This window comes from Protopterus annectens, chromosome 5.part0, assembly GCF_019279795.1.
Source record: "Protopterus annectens isolate FY-2018-M chromosome 5.part0, PAN1.0, whole genome shotgun sequence".
NCBI classification, from domain to species: domain Eukaryota; kingdom Metazoa; phylum Chordata; order Ceratodontiformes; family Protopteridae; genus Protopterus; species Protopterus annectens.
The window spans coordinates 1391330067-1391345899 of record NC_056735.1 but is presented as its reverse complement, the minus strand read 5'-3'; the positions used below and the strand labels follow the sequence as shown (position 1 = coordinate 1391345899).

Here is a 15833-nt window from a genome sequence, read left to right as displayed (position 1 = left end):
AGACTAGGAAGAGAGAGGGTGAGGAGGGGAGAAATGGGTTCAGCCTGGTGAGGAGCAGGAGCATAACGAGTTGTCATTTAGGTGGGACTTCAGCAGTTTTTTGAAGTGCGTTGGGTTTGCTGCGTTTAGTATGTTCTGGTGGGTGGAGTTCCTTGATTTAGTTACGTAATTAGAATATAGTGAGCCTCCAAAGCTGCTGTTGGATTTTGTAAATTTGAGTAGTAATTTTTTGAGGATCGTAGAGTCCTGTTATTGATGTAGTTAAAACAATTGAAATAGTTGTGTGAGCTACTTGAGGATGGCTTATCGTATCTGTCCCTTAAGGTACATTTAGCAGCCCTCTTTCCTTGTTTGCAGTGGATCATTCTGTTAATTCTCTTTTGGTAAAACAGTACTTGAAAGGAGTATTGTATATGTGATCCTCTCACAAGCAGATTCCGCCTTCATGGGACTTTTATTCTTGAAAAATTGACTTTTCCACCTTTTGAACTGGAGCTCATGCTGATTACAAGTTCTTAATATGTAAAACTGTTTTGCTTATTACTCTATCTGCAAGCTGTCATGGTGGGACAAATTTACCTGTTTTTGCTTAGGGATAGGCTAGTGTTGCATACTAATCCTTCTTTCATGCCAAAAATGGTGTCCTAATTCACTCAGTGAGTTTGTTAATCTCCCTGTGAACATTCCAGAACTAAGAACAAAGGAGAGAGGATACTTCATGCCTTGGATAGATTCTTGATTCTTGCATAGGCAGCTCAGGTGCTACCTTGACAGAGCAAAGCCCTTTATAAAAACTGAAAGGCTTTTTATTTCCTTTTCTGGGGCAAAACAAAGGTCAGCCTGCCTCTGAGCAACCCATTGCATGTTGATTGTCCTCTTGTGTTACTTTTTGTTAACACCCACCATGGAAAGGAGAATCCATACAGGGTAAAGGCGCATTTCACCAGAGCTCTTTACTGTCCTGTGGCATATTGGAAAGGAGTGGACTCGAAGTATTCTAGAGGCAGCAGCAACTTGGTCCTCCTTCCATACCTTCACGAGTCCCAACAAACTGGGTACTTTTTTTATCTCCAGAGAAGGCTTTGCAAAGACTGTTCTCCATGGGCTCCTGAATCCTTATCCTTCTTCCTTCCAGGCTGGGTAAGCTTTGGTAATCTACCTATATGCCAGTAATGCAGTGTGTTTGTTGAACATAGTACAGTTATATAAATTCCATTTACCTCTAACAGTAGATGTTCATAGAACACACTGTCTTCCAGGCAGTACCCAAACAACACCCTCTTTTGTTGGGAATGTATAGTTGATTGTGGGAGTTGCTGTTGTGTTTTGGTTCAGCAACCTTTTTTGTTTTATGTGTGTGGTTTTTGGTGTGGAATAGTAGATCTTCACAAAGCTTGTGTTTCCATCTACTCTTCTTGTTGTACCATAGAAATCTGAAAAGGTCCTGCCTGAGAGTGTGAAGGGCTGTCCTGGTCTTGCCTTGTGATTGGTTCTTCACCCTCACAAGTAGGCAGTGAGAGGAGGACTGAGCTTTGACAGACTGTCAGAGGGGAGGGTAGCACGGCAGTACTGCCCATATGCCAGTAAGGCAGTGTATTCTGTGGACATCTGCTGTTACAGTTAAGTGGAGCTTACACTACTGTACTTTCCAGCACCAAAATAAAACCTGTCTTAAGTGTTTTTTCTGCACCTGCACAACCCGACATCAGAACATATGTGTATTGAAAGTAAATGAAACACACCCAGATGTTGACATTAACACTGACAAAAAAGGCAAAAAAAAAAAAAAAAAGTAATGTAAATGTGCATGCTGTCAGTCATTAGGTTAGAGCACATAAGTAAAAAGCAGTGGTTTGGCAGTGAGAGCTTGCCCCTTGCACCCCTATGTAGTGGGCTACACCCCAAACCCCCTGCTACTTGTGTATTCCAAATGCAACACCGCACATTACTACAATAGGGCATTTACCCCATCCCTGATATTGTAGCAGTCTCAGCCAACTGTCAGTCTGCTGTTTTGTCAACCAAATTGTGTTAACAAAACGGCAGTCAGACTATTACCACAGTCAACCAAAGTACTCTCTCCCACTTATTAATACAACTCTGAGATTGCATAACAAGAACACATTCGCTGCAACCCACTTCTGTGTGGTCTTGCCCAAGTCTCAGTCAACTGCTCTGCTGTTATGAAAATTAACCGAACACACTTGGTCCAAATTTGATGAAAAAATAATTTGACTAGTGACAAAGTGCCCCATCACGCACACACATTTTCCACTGAAAACAATGAATCCAGCACTCCAAATCAAATAGTTGATACTTCAGTTTAGTAAACATTCAGCATTACAGAATGGCAAGCAATAAAGCAATCCTACTAAACACAAACTAGTTTACCAGTTGGCATCTTCAGTGTTATCTAAATCAAAATCAGCTAGTGCACCTTGTTTAATTCCATTCTAATCACTTAACCAATCAAGCAAGCATCTTTGTCATTTAAGCAGGCAAGTAACACCCTTAAAAATGATATCAGGCAGTACAAATGCAGAGAAAATAATTACAGCATATAAAAATATTGGACATAATAGTAAATGCATTTATGAAATAAAAACATAAATTAATTAATTTCACTAAAGAACATCAAATTTTGCTTGATTTACATGTTCATATATTTCCATCTATTAGACAAATGTCTATTTACTTTGAATTGTATTTTAGTATATAATGAACAGTGTGAAGACAGGAATCAGTGTCAGAAATGTTTACAAATTGTTAAATTTGGTTTTGTATATAGCACCAAGATTAACTATCCACATTCTTTCTTTTTTACCCAGTAATTCATGATGTTCATTGTGTTTCACTGTTGCAGTCATTACTCTTGGGTTATCTTGCTGGCAGGCTACCCTCAGTCAGCCAGAATTCCAAAGTCTAGGTCCGGCGTCAGTTGCTGTCGCCTCTTCCCTGACGTCAGTGCACCAGGGGTATAAAAGATGCAGCGGACGCCATTTTCTTCAGTCTTTTTTGTCGCGTTGCCCGAAGCAAAAGCAGTTCGCAAGTGCCGGTCGGCCGACTATAGAGATTTTCAAATCCGAATTTCAGAACCGAAGTCTTCATTAAAGCTAAGTACCCCATTGGGGAAACTTTTTTCCTTCTCCAGACCGATGTCAGAAAAAGTTAAAAATTGTATTTCTTGTGGGAAGCAAATACCTCATAAGCATTTTCACTCTTACTGTATTCCTTGCCTAGGCCCTGATCACAACGTTGCTAGCTGTCGTTTTTGTGCTAGATTTAACCAACGCACTATTAAGCGTCGGTTTGATTTTGCATTTCATTACTTTGGCCAAAGATTTAATTATATAATGCCGTCGGACCAGCCGACAACCAGAGTTTACAAAAAACGCAAGGACAAGGAAAAGGATAGGCATCCGAGGTCCACAACCGATGATGAGGCCTCTGCTAGGCCAGTCGCCGGTTCTCAGTGAGGCGCTTTCGCAGCCCCTGGCGCCCGCTACCTCAGAGCCACAGGCCGCTTCCGACTCCCACCCGATTGGGCCTCTGGATACTCAAGGTATTGGACACTCGGAAATCATTCCCTCAGATGGGTCCGGAGCCGCTGAGCAGGCATCAGCTTCTGAGGTGTCTTCAGACCTACACAACTATATATTAAGTCATCTTCAGCTTCAAAGACAAAGTCTAAAGCAGCTCTAAAGACAAAGAAACAAGTACAGCATTCTCCTACTCAGACTACCATGCCTAAAAAACAGATGCTCAAAATGTCCGAAGACCTAATTACTGTGATCAGAGGCTCCCATTCCCCTCCTGATAAGAGACCTAGGCAAGAGACAAAGTATGATTCTTCTGATCAGGTTTCTATTTCCTCTGATTCCTCTTCTGAACAGGATTACTCCATGCTTCCCTATGAGGATTCTGATGCTGAAGAATCCATTCCTTCAGCCTCTCCTGAGGATTATTCTTTTGGGGAAACCCTGCATACCATGAGGGAGCATTTCCACTGGGAGAGCCAAGATTATTCTGAATCTAAGAAAAGGCTTAGAGACTTTCTGCTACTTCCTCAGCACAGACCCCTTGCTATTCCACCTGTTTTAGACATTGTAGATGATGTATTTTCAGAGTCCGGCCTGTCCCCTGACTCTTTACCCCCTGCACCTGCTAAGCCAGACAGATACTACAGGGTTCCGGATTCTCATAAATTCCTATATAAAAACCCCGCTGCTGACCCAGAAACTATATCTTGGGGTGCCAAAGGGGTTAAAGCTTCCACTGCAAAAAATCCTGTCCCCTCTGATAGGGATTCTAGGGCTCTAGACAGATGGGGGGAAAAGTATACACTTCTGCTACCTTGGCTGTAAGGGCTTTAAATTGTCAGTTTCATATGCTTAAATGTCAGCAATATTTAATGTCACTGCTTAAACAGAAATTGTTGACAAATACTGAATGTTCAGAGAACAAGGAATTGCAGGATTTATTGCATGCAGCTGAACAAGTGGGAAAGCATACTTTGCAATGTGATTATGATTCACTGGAGGCCTCTTGCAGGGCCGCTGTCACAGGTTCTGTTATTAAAAGGCATGCTTTTTTAAAGGAACAGAATCTGCCTGATCATGTTAAAGCAAAATTATTAGATGCACCATTGCAGCATGATACTTGGTTTGGTACTAAAGCAGAAGAGGTGTTGAAAAAAATGGAGGATAAAGCAAAATCCATGCAGACAGTCAAGGATTTCTTACAGGTACAGCCATCCAGGTTTAGCAGGAACTGGCCTTCTAAAAATTGGTCCTTTCCAGTGTCAGACCACATAGAGGCAGATACAAGCGTCCCAGAGGCAGATCTCAGCCCCAAGGCTCATACAGGCCTAAACTATGGGGTGCTCTTACCTCCAAAAGCGGAGAAGACAAATCACAACCTTACAGGAAACAGTCCCAATGACTTTCCTCTGCCAGATCCAAGCACTTTCCTTTTGGCAGCCCCCTTAGGGGGAAAACTAGCACTTTTTTCATCAAATTGGCAAATTATTACCCAAGACAAATGGGTCCTGAACATAGTGTCCCAAGGCTACAGGTTCCATTTTCACACACTACCAAGGTCAAAAGGTATGCCAGACCTGCCACACATTCAATGGGCGGAGGCACAAAAACTAATTACAGCCCTCATGGACATGAGGGCCATTCAGCAAGTACCACAACAAGAGCAGGGGTAAGGATTTTGCTCCAGACTTTTCCTAGTACCCAGGAAGGACAGAACCTGGAGGCCAATACTGGACCTGTCTATACTAAATATGTTTCTGGAAGTTCCAAAATTCAAGATGTTGACTCTACAGCAGCTACTGCCCATGCTGGGCAAGAAGGCTTGGCTCGTAACTTTGGACCTAAGAGAGGCATACCTGCATATCCCAATCGGACAGTCTTGCAGAAGATACCTCAGATTCATAGCTGGCTGAATGCATTACCAATTCTCTGCACTGCCCTTTGGCTTATTTACTGTGCCCAGGGTTTTCACAAAATGCCTGGCACCAGTAATTGCATTTTGCAGACAAAGGAATTCAAATATATCCCTACTTGGACGACTGCCTAATTCAAGCAGAGAACAAAGACATTCTTCTAAAGCATCAGGCGTTTGTAAAAAGATTACTAACTGGCCTAGGGTACACAGTAAACGAAAAGAAATCAATACTAGTGCCTTCTCAAGAGATAATATTCCTGGGTGCAAGCTTAAATACAACTGCCCAGATGGCTTATCTCACGCCAGACAAACAAAAGGAACTGACTTCTTACTTCAAGAAATTGGCAACAAAAACCCACTTATCTGCAAAGAAACTCCTGCAGGCCCTGGGTTTCATGGCATCCTGCATTCGACTAATTCCATATGCCAGACTGCATATGAGGAAACTACAATGGTATCTAAAAAATGTTTGGATTCTGCATTGCCACAGCCTGGAGACAGTAATTGCACTCATTCCCTGCCTGCAACAGGAGTTTTGATGGTGGGCAGAAGCCTGTCACCACAAAAAGGGTCTGCCATTCAGTTTACCCACAGCCAGACAGACACTGACAACGGATGCATCAGATTATGCCTGGGGGGCCCATATGGCAGGAAAATGTATTCAGGGCACATGGCCTGCAAACCAGATGCATCTTCACATCAATCAAAAAGAGATGCTAGCTGTTCAAAATGCCCTGACAGCTTTCAAGGACCTGCTTCATCCAGGACAACTACTGATAAAGACAGACAGTACTACGGTCATGTGGTATATAAACAAGCAGGGAGGTGCACATTCCTACCCCCTCTGCAGACAAGCAATGACCTTATGGGACACGGCATTGGCTTTTCAGATTCACCTGCAAGCACAATTCCTGCCAGGAAAAACAAATACTCTGGAAGACGAACTAAGCAGAAACCTCATGGATCCCCACGAATGGAAACTGGATCTACAAGTCTTCAGCATGATAATAAGGAAATGAGGATGCCCAGACATAGATCTATTTGCCTCCCCTCACAACTGCCAATTGCAGAGATTTTGCGCAAGGATTTATCACAAGCAAGCATGGAAAGTGGACGCCCTATCCTTCAGCTGGAAAAATCTAACGGTATATGCCTTTCCTCCACTGCCTCTCCTTCCCCGGGTACTCCTAAAGGTCAGACAAGAGAAGCCATAAATGATACTGATTGCACCAGACTGGCCACACCAGCACTGGTACCCAGTCCTAAAGAGCTTGTCTCAAGGTCCAGCATGGATATTGCCTCAAACTTCTCACTTGCTGACCCAACAAAACAATGAGATCCTGCACAGCCAACTCTGACCTTAAATCTGGTAGCATGGCGGATAATGTAGCCATTCAGAACACTCCTCTTTCAAAAGCTGTTATAGATGTTCTCTTGGAGGCCCAGTACCAGAAAATCTTATGCAGAAAAATGGAAGAGATTCTGTGCTTGGAACCAGGAACAAGGCATTGACACGTGTGTACCAAATATCCCTCGGATTTTACAGTACCTAACTGAGATGCTGAACAAAGGCCTTTCTCTCTCATCAATTAAGATTCTTGCCTCTGCCATTTCAGCCCATTACAATACGGAACCACCTATCTTTTCTCATCCTTTAATAAGGCAGTACGTCAGAGGGGCCAAAAACATTAGGCCTCCAAGGAGAGCACCAATTCCGGCCTGGGACCTTAATTATGTTTTGGAAAAACTGACACTGCCTCCTTTCGAGCCAGCTTCAACAGCAGATATAAAATTCTTATCCTGGAAAACCGCTCTACTCCTAGCAATAACCTCTGCAAGGCGAGTCTCGGAGTTACAAGCACTCATGGCTGTGGAACCTTTTATCATTTTTCATCCAGACAGGGTTTCTCTGAGGACAAACCCTACATTCATGCCTAAGGTGGTATCCAGTGTGGCCCTCAACCAAACCATTCACTTGCCTACCTTTTATTCAAATCCACAGAACAAGGGTGAGAAAATTCTGCATTTTTTGGACATAAGCAGTTACATTTCTATTTGGACAGAACTAAAGCTTTCAGAAAGACTGAGCAACTTTTAGTGTCATATGCTGCAGGATCACAAGGAAAGGCTATCTCAAAACAGACTATTTCTAAATGGATAGGCCATTGCATCTGTTTCTGCTATTTTAAACATGGCAAATTAGTGCCTAAGGGCATTAGGCCTCATTCCACCAGAGCAGCAGCCACTTCAGCAGCCTTCCTCAGAGGAGTACCAACCGAAGATATCTTAGAGGTTGCAACTTGGAGTTCAGTGCACACTTTCACAAAGCACTACCACTTACCTCTTTACGCTAAGTCCAGAGCAGGCTTTGCCACTGCTGTTCTGCAGGGCCTCATAGCCTCTCCTAATCCTATTTAGCCCAGCCACCCATCCTCAGCTTTGGGATTCAACCCAAGAGTAATGACTGCAACAGTGAAACATGATGAACATAGTACAGTTGTGTACCTACCATAAATGTAGATGTTCGAGTGTATTCACTGTTGCAGTCCAGGTTACCCACCCACTATCCCCCTTCTCTTTGCTGGGACTTTTCTGCGCTTCTCTGTCCTATACAACCTATTTGGTGTATTTGCTTGTAGATAAAGGAAATGTAATTTTTGTGCATGCATTTTTATTGGCATATTTTCTTAGCCTACCAATTTGGGGGCCACCTGACATCTGGGGCAAGAAAAACTGAAGAAAATGGCGTTGGCTGCATCTTTTATACCCCTGGCGCACTGACGTCAGGGAAGAGGCGACAGCGACCGACGGTAGGCTTAGACTTTGGAATTCTGGCCGACTGAGGGTAGCCTGCCAGCAGGATAACCCAAGAGTAATGACTGCAACAGTGAATACACTCGAACATCTACATTTATGGTAGGTACACAACTGGACTTTTTGTTCCACTGCTAATCTGCTGGTATAAGGCCTGTCTGTACCTAGAAAGGTGAATTGAACATTTGAATGTTTATACAAAGCACTTCTTTCTCTTCTACACCTGATGTCACTAAGGTGTACATCAGTCAAACGTTTTCCAAACCCTGAATGTCCAGTGTACAGAGCACTGCAGTGGCCTATGGCCATATGTATTAGGCACTCAGAATTGCAAGATTATCAACTGTTTTATAGTGTATGTTTTAGAAGATTTCACAAACATGAAATGTTTAGTTTTACAAATGACCTTATTATAAATGCAGTTACTACATATAGTGCACCCACTAGGTTTATCCTCCAAAAAACCTCCCTTGTGCTGTTGCCACAATAGTGTTTCTACACCATAAGTATTGATCAGTATTTTTCCTTCATTGAAAACCAAACCTGCATGTATGTGACAAACATCAATCAAAGAATGAATCAGATTTCTAAATACAGTAAACTCTCGGTTAACTGGCACCCATGGGGATTGGTAGATGCCAGATAACTGTAGTTTCTGGTTGCTTGAGAGTTACTGTTAAAAATAGGCATGACTAATACTGTACCCTATACTATTTGCTTGGTTTAACTTGTTCTTTGGTTGGGGAGAGATGGAATTTATTTTTAAGACTTTAAACTCTAAAAACGTAAGTTATGTTTCTGGGGGTCTATATCATAAGCACAAAATTTCATATGTGTGACTACATATATGTCGACACATAAAACGCGAATGCAGTAAACGGTGAACGGCCACGTCCTCAAATTTTTTCCTAGCGAAAAAATTCACGTGGCCGTTTGCAAAAAAAAAGTTAGAAACCCGATCAGGTCAGGGGCTGTGCCCCCAACACTCCTCCTAACTAAATATACCAACTTCGAGATTGCACTACCGTGAAGGAAAGTGCAACACTGTAGTTGGCCAACTACCTCCTTGCCCTGTGACATGAATTCATTGAATCTCTGAAATGCGTTTCGATGAATACGTGTCGTTCATTACATGTTCGCTTTTCAGCCGTTTTGTGCTTTTGATATAGACCCGCAATAATAATAACCACACAATACCCCAACAGTCAAAAGAATAGTCCCAAAAATAGGAAAGACCATATATAGCCCTACAACACAGTACCTCAATATAGCAAGTCTTCCTCCGTTCAATTCCTAGGCCCAAATGGGTATATACACCATCCGGTCGCCGTAGAAATATCAGCGATAACAAAAGTAGCCACATCATCTACAGTTTTTAAATGAATGAATGATTAAGACCAATGAGCAATATATGTTGTAGTGGCCGATCCCTCCATCCGACTGTAGTACCTAGAAAGAACTGCGTAGCCTCACCAGTTAGTAGTGATGATGTGGATGCCAACACACAATATATGCTCCACAAGGTGGTACAAGACTGAACCAATGGCTTCAAAAAAACACTGACACTCGCATCCACTGTTATGGACAGTAACCACATGAAACACCAACAGTTGAACAAAAGAAATAAAGTAATCCCAAAAAGGAAGATAGATCATTTAGAGTCACAAAGCACAGTACCTTAATGCAGCACGTCTTAGAATGTTGAATTCCTGAGCCCAAGTAAGCATGTACACCATCAAGTCATCGTAAAAGTCTAGATGATAACAGAAGAAGCCAAGTCATCTGCAATTTTAAACGGATAGACCAAATGAACAATTCATACTACAAAATACAATACTTTCATCCAATTGTTAGGCTTGAAAGAGTTGTATACCCCAACCATTGTTAATAAACAAAGAAATACCAGCAAACTAAATGATCTCCACAAAGTCCAAAGTCCCTAAACCAAATGGAATATAAGCAGGATCCAGTCAGTAAAACACAAGCTCAATAAGGGGTCGAAGACAAACATCCACTGTTGTTGATAATGGCCACACCGAATGCCAACAGCAAGAACTAAGCAAGGCAAACCCAAAGTCAGTCCAACCCGTACATACGGGTACTTTGTACCTGTTTTTTCTGTTCCTGAACACACTTTGGCTCAGGATGTGATGAATGTTTGCCGCTTATTAAACCTAAGGCTTTATTTTGGAAATACCTCAACTAATACACAAAGAGGTTTTATAGTCCGTGGACCCACTTTTATGCATCCCATGTCACCAGCTGTATCAATTTTTCAATCTAATGTTGTCAAAGATGTACACTTTAATCCTCGTAAATATAAGGACTTTCATAATAATTTATCTAAGGTTGAGGACAATGTATAGACAGTTTGAGGAACAACAGGGATATTGTTATTCTACCTGCAGACAAAGGAGGAGCAGTTGTGATACAAGACTGGGTCTCTTATTGTGGGGAAGCAAAGAAACAGTTAGAAGATGATAGATGCTATATGGTTATGCCATTAGACCCTACCAGGAGGTTAAAAATGGAAACTGATGACCTTTTTAGATGAAGCTCAGGAGGAAAATATCATTACTAGGGCAGACAGTTTTCATTTCAGGGTATGAGATAAACAACAGTATCTCTATCTCCTACCCAAGATTCGTAAGGACCCCAAAAATCTACCAGGGATGCCAATAGCGTCAGGCAGAGCTTCCTTTACGGAACCCCTTTCAGAATTTCTAGCACTATATTTGAAACCTTTGTTGGCTTGTGTGCGAGTTCGTATCCAGGATACTACCCGATTTTTGGGTATCATTTTGGAAATGCAGATAGAACAGGATTGGCTGCTATGTACCCTGGATGTCACCTCTTTGTATACCAACATCCCACATTGGGCAGCGTTGACAGCCCTACAGTACTGGCTGGATAGATCTGAATTATATGAACCAGGTTTCAATACATTTCTTGCCTGCCTGGCTGAACATGTTTTAACAAAAAAAGTGTTCTATTTTCAAGAGCAATGCTTTTGGCAAGTACAAGGAACAGCCATGGGGATTCCTTGGCACCCATTTATGCCGATTTGTTCATGGCATATCTGGAGGAGGAGTTGATATATGATCCTTCTCATAATTTGTATATTAATGTAATTGACATGTGGAGGCGTTATCTCGATGATGGTTGGTGTGGAAGTCTGATGATATATTTTTTGCAGGAGTTTGTTGATTAGCTTAATGAGAATAAACGGGGCATTGACTATAAGGTTACTTTCAGCATGACTGAGATTACCTTTTTGGATGTCCTTGTGAGTAGAAATCCGAATAATACCTTGGATACAAAGATATGTAGGAAATTTCCTCAGTATAATTTTCTCCTGCATGCCACCAGCTTCTACCCACAACATATCATCAGATGTATCCTGAAATCTCAGTTTTTGGGGGTCAGAAGGATTTGTTCCAACTCCTCAACATATGATTGTTACAATCAAGACTTGATTCATCAATTTAAGGATAGGGGTTACAAATCAGGTGACATCAGTAGGTCTTGTCAATTTGCCTCAAGTCAAGATTGGGTTAAACTATTGGAATATCAGGTACAACCACCAGACAACCCAGTCCAAGATCAGATTTGTTACCACTTTTGGCAGGAATACTAAATCATTTATGCATACCATCAGCAGACATTGGAGCATCCTGTTGGCAAAAAACAGATTGATTGACTATTTGGGGGATAAATGTTCTTTTTCCTTCTGTAGAGGCTGCACATTGGGCTCCTTATTTAGCCACTATAAAAGGTTTGATTATAGGGGGACTTCCTCGATCCAAAGAACACTCACGGGTGATATATTGGTGGGATGTGTCCCTTGCGGACATTGTTCTTACTGCCATAGGGTGAATAAAATCAAAGAATTTTACCAGCAAAAATATATCCACAGTCTTTAATATCACCTTTTTGGCAAACTGCAGTACAGGTTGGGTAATCTATTTGGCCACTTGTACATGCTCAGTGTTTTATTTGGGCCAAACTTCAAGACCTCTCAAATATAGAATTGGAGAGCATATGAGTGATATAAGGAATAAAAGGCAGTCCAATGCCGTCTTCAAACACACTTGCAAACATAATACTGCATTATTTAGATTTACCATTATTGATTGTATATTAGGGAATTGCAGGGATAAATCTGGCTGGCACAACATTTTAAATGCTAAAGAAAAGAAATGGATAATGAAACTGGGGGGGGGGGGTGCTTTTCCCTCCTGGTCTAAATGAGTATCTTTAAATTAACCAATAAGAGGTCTTTTGGCATCTGTCTGTATGTATATATGGAGGACTTTTTATCCTATCATTTATATTTTGTCTGTCTTTCACTGAAGAAGGCTATTAAGCTGAAACCAGTTTGGTTTGGGTGTTGGGATTTTTTTCCATTCACCCATGTTATTATATGTTTTGGTATATTAAACTGCTATACCACACTTTGTGCTTGCTCTGACTTGTTTTGGAATTTACTTTCGATTATAGATCCTTTGCACTTGCCGTACGTGCGGGTTGGACTGACTTTGAAATTTATTTGTACCTTTTTCCTGACTGATACCTTTCAACAATGAGATCTATTTGATGCTTTGTAAGCTTTCTGTGAACCATGGGTTTTGCTGTAGCAGGCAACTGAGTAAATGTCAGGAAAATGCTACTAGGACAGCTGAACTTTATTTGGGGCTAATCAGAGTCTCTTTAATTGATGGCAGGTGTGTATCCAAGAAGACTGAATGCTGTATTTAAATCAAAAGGTGCTTAAACAAAGTATTAGTTTAAGGGTGTGCATGCTCAACAAAGTATTAGTTTAAGGGTGTGCACACTTATGCAACCAGCATATTGTACGTTTTATATATTTCCCCAAACAGATTTGTTTGTTTTTCAATTGAATTGTACAAGTTATAGGTCACATTAAAGTATGTATATATATCTTAAATTCAAATGCAATGAGAGTTGTAAACATGAAAAAACAATGCTAGGAGTGCTATATGCCAGATGAGATTCATGTGGGTGGTTGGTGAAACACCTAATGTCATGGAGTCTGTTAAAAAGTATAACATGTAAGTTTATTGTTTGGTAGTTTGAGTTTGTATTAAGGTAGTTTAGTAGTGATATATAAGAGGTTTGACTCCATAAATGAATATTCTGTTCATTTTAATCAATTATGTTAAATAAGACAAGTTTAAGCAGCCCATTAGCACATCTGCTTGGAATACTGAATGCCGTGATTGTTAAACAGACGAGGAGTGTTCTTTGATGGCCAGTCATTTGTGAGGAGAGCAGCTGATTCAACATGTGATTAGATACAGTGACACCTTGTATTTTGTTAGGAATGGTGGTCCTGACCATCTGCACACATACTTGTTTACCTCATGCCATCCCGAGGGAGAAATAAAGCTGGCAGCCACATGTCACCTGTACTGGGTGCAATCATCAGTGAGATGTCAGTAATGGGAAGAGGAGAACTGTAGTGCTAGGAATACACTGGAATGTGGAACTTTGAGGTTGAGACTGACTACACCGCAGAAGAGGATAGTTTCACAGGCTGTTTTGATTTGAGAGTACCAACAGATGACTTTGTGGTGTAGAGGGATGGTACTGTGATTGTGACCCAGATTACCTGGGTTTAGGTAGTGGTCAAGTACTACAGAAGCAAAATGGGTGTGGGGAAAAATAAAGGGATTGAGTTGGTTTGCTCCTCCCATAGCAGGAAGAGGAGGGCACATCCAAGAATGCATGCTCCATTCATACTTGTTGGTGGAGATCGGAGAGCCATAGAGGCATTTGCTTCATGTGGAAAGAGAATCTGCAGGTTTACATGCCTCACAGAAGTAAATGATACTGCCACAGAATGCTCGTTGTATGCCCAACCCCAATAAACATTGACTGGTTATGCACGTGGGAAACAATAGAAGTAAAGTGGAAAATCTGCGAGAGAGTCACAGATGACAGCACCACTTTAATTGCCCATTTCTTGAGCCTAGGAAAATGAATGGGCTTTGGTGGGGGGTGAGACGGTCATTGGTGCAACCAGGAGGGAGTGAGACTTGATGGTCACATGTGGGAGCAACAAAATATAGTAGTGACAGATAAAAGAATGTTGACATGCTAAACCTGTCATCCATCCCTGTTGGTCATGTAAAATACCAAATCTGTTCAGTCCAGCAAAATTAAATAACTACCACAAAATAAAAAACGAAATCAGGCTGACTCAACAACCAAGATTAGCGCACAGAAAGCATAAATAAAATTTTCAGTGCTCTAATCTTGGTTGTTGACTCAGTCTGATTCCACTTTTTTTATTTCCTGTTGGTCATGTACTTGTTCACAGGTGGTCTGACTTGAATGATACATAATCAGTAGTTAGAAATAATTTTATTTTGTTCATTTTGTTTGCTTCACTCACTTTTATTTATGTGGATTTATTTTTTGTGTTTTCAGGGTCATATTAAAGGATACATTTCTCATCAACATCAGAAGCTTGTGGTCAGCAAACAGAATCCATTCCCTCCACTTTCCACAGTATGTTAGTGCCTCAGAGCATGGATTTCCTGGAGAGAAGCTGGCATTCTGTCTGATTTTCTAAAATGCACAGGATTAAAATTTGAGGACAACCAGGCTTGTAAATTAGTGCTGCATCATTAGCAATTTGGAGCAGAACTCAGAAATGTTTGAAAATCAAAATGTTAATAAAAAATGTTTAAAAAATTCACTTTCAAAGTATACCAAGAAGAAAGGATTTTGTCTTTTGTATCATTCCACAGACCTCAGCATTCCCTTATCATCTTATTGTAGTGGAGCTGCAATTCAGAACCATTAATGTTTGAAAATTAATCAAAACACCATCTCTTCTTTCCAGCTTCCCATTTCCACAGAATAAGCAGAATGTTGGGAAGCTCGGTGACTGGCTTTAAAAGGACATATAACCTACAGTTTAGTTGTTTACAAGCCAGAGTTTTAATGACCTGGTAACACTGACTATTGTTACATGTTGGAGAGCTTGTATTTAGCTATATTACAGCAGATGAGCAGTGTACTCTAATATTCTAAGTTTAAAACATGAGTGAAATGTTTTTCATTGATGCATTGACTTTTCTATTTGTTTAAAATAAACATTTTAAGTTTTAAAATGCACTTCTATTTTTAAAAATGTATAAATATGTACATATAAGTTAACAGAAACCTGTTATGAGTAAAGGTAGTGTACTAATTTTATGGGGGCTGAGTAAACATAGTAAGTACTCATCAGGATGATGATGGCAAGCAGAATTTATCTTAAGGTTAATGGACTATAATTTTGATGATGAACATGATTTAATTTTTGAAAACTATTTTTAAATAATGAGTACTTGTTCCAGTCATACTCAGAATATTAGCATTTGGGAAATAGTCTAATAACCTTTCTTTGAACACTGTTAGCAGTACTTTTCATTTTGAGGCAGAAGTCATGATTTGTTTCATAACAGATGACTGATACTCTATTAAGATGCATTATGCAAGCAATAATGCATGACAGGGTGGACATTATTGAGGAAATAACAGACCACTCTTGG

At 40.8% G+C, this 15833-nt stretch overlaps 1 protein-coding gene across 1 annotated transcript in view; it reads left to right on the top strand.

Annotated features, from left to right (window-relative positions):
- PCID2 (PCI domain containing 2) overlaps window positions 1–15410 on the top strand; it is a 593048-nt gene extending 577638 nt beyond the window's left edge. The window contains exon 15 of the mRNA XM_044071205.1: window positions 14722–15410. Coding sequence (XP_043927140.1) covers window positions 14722–14811 — 90 coding nt within the window. The 3' untranslated portion in view covers window positions 14812–15410. The remainder of the gene's footprint in view (window positions 1–14721) is intronic.
- Window positions 15411–15833: the final 423 nt, after the last annotated feature.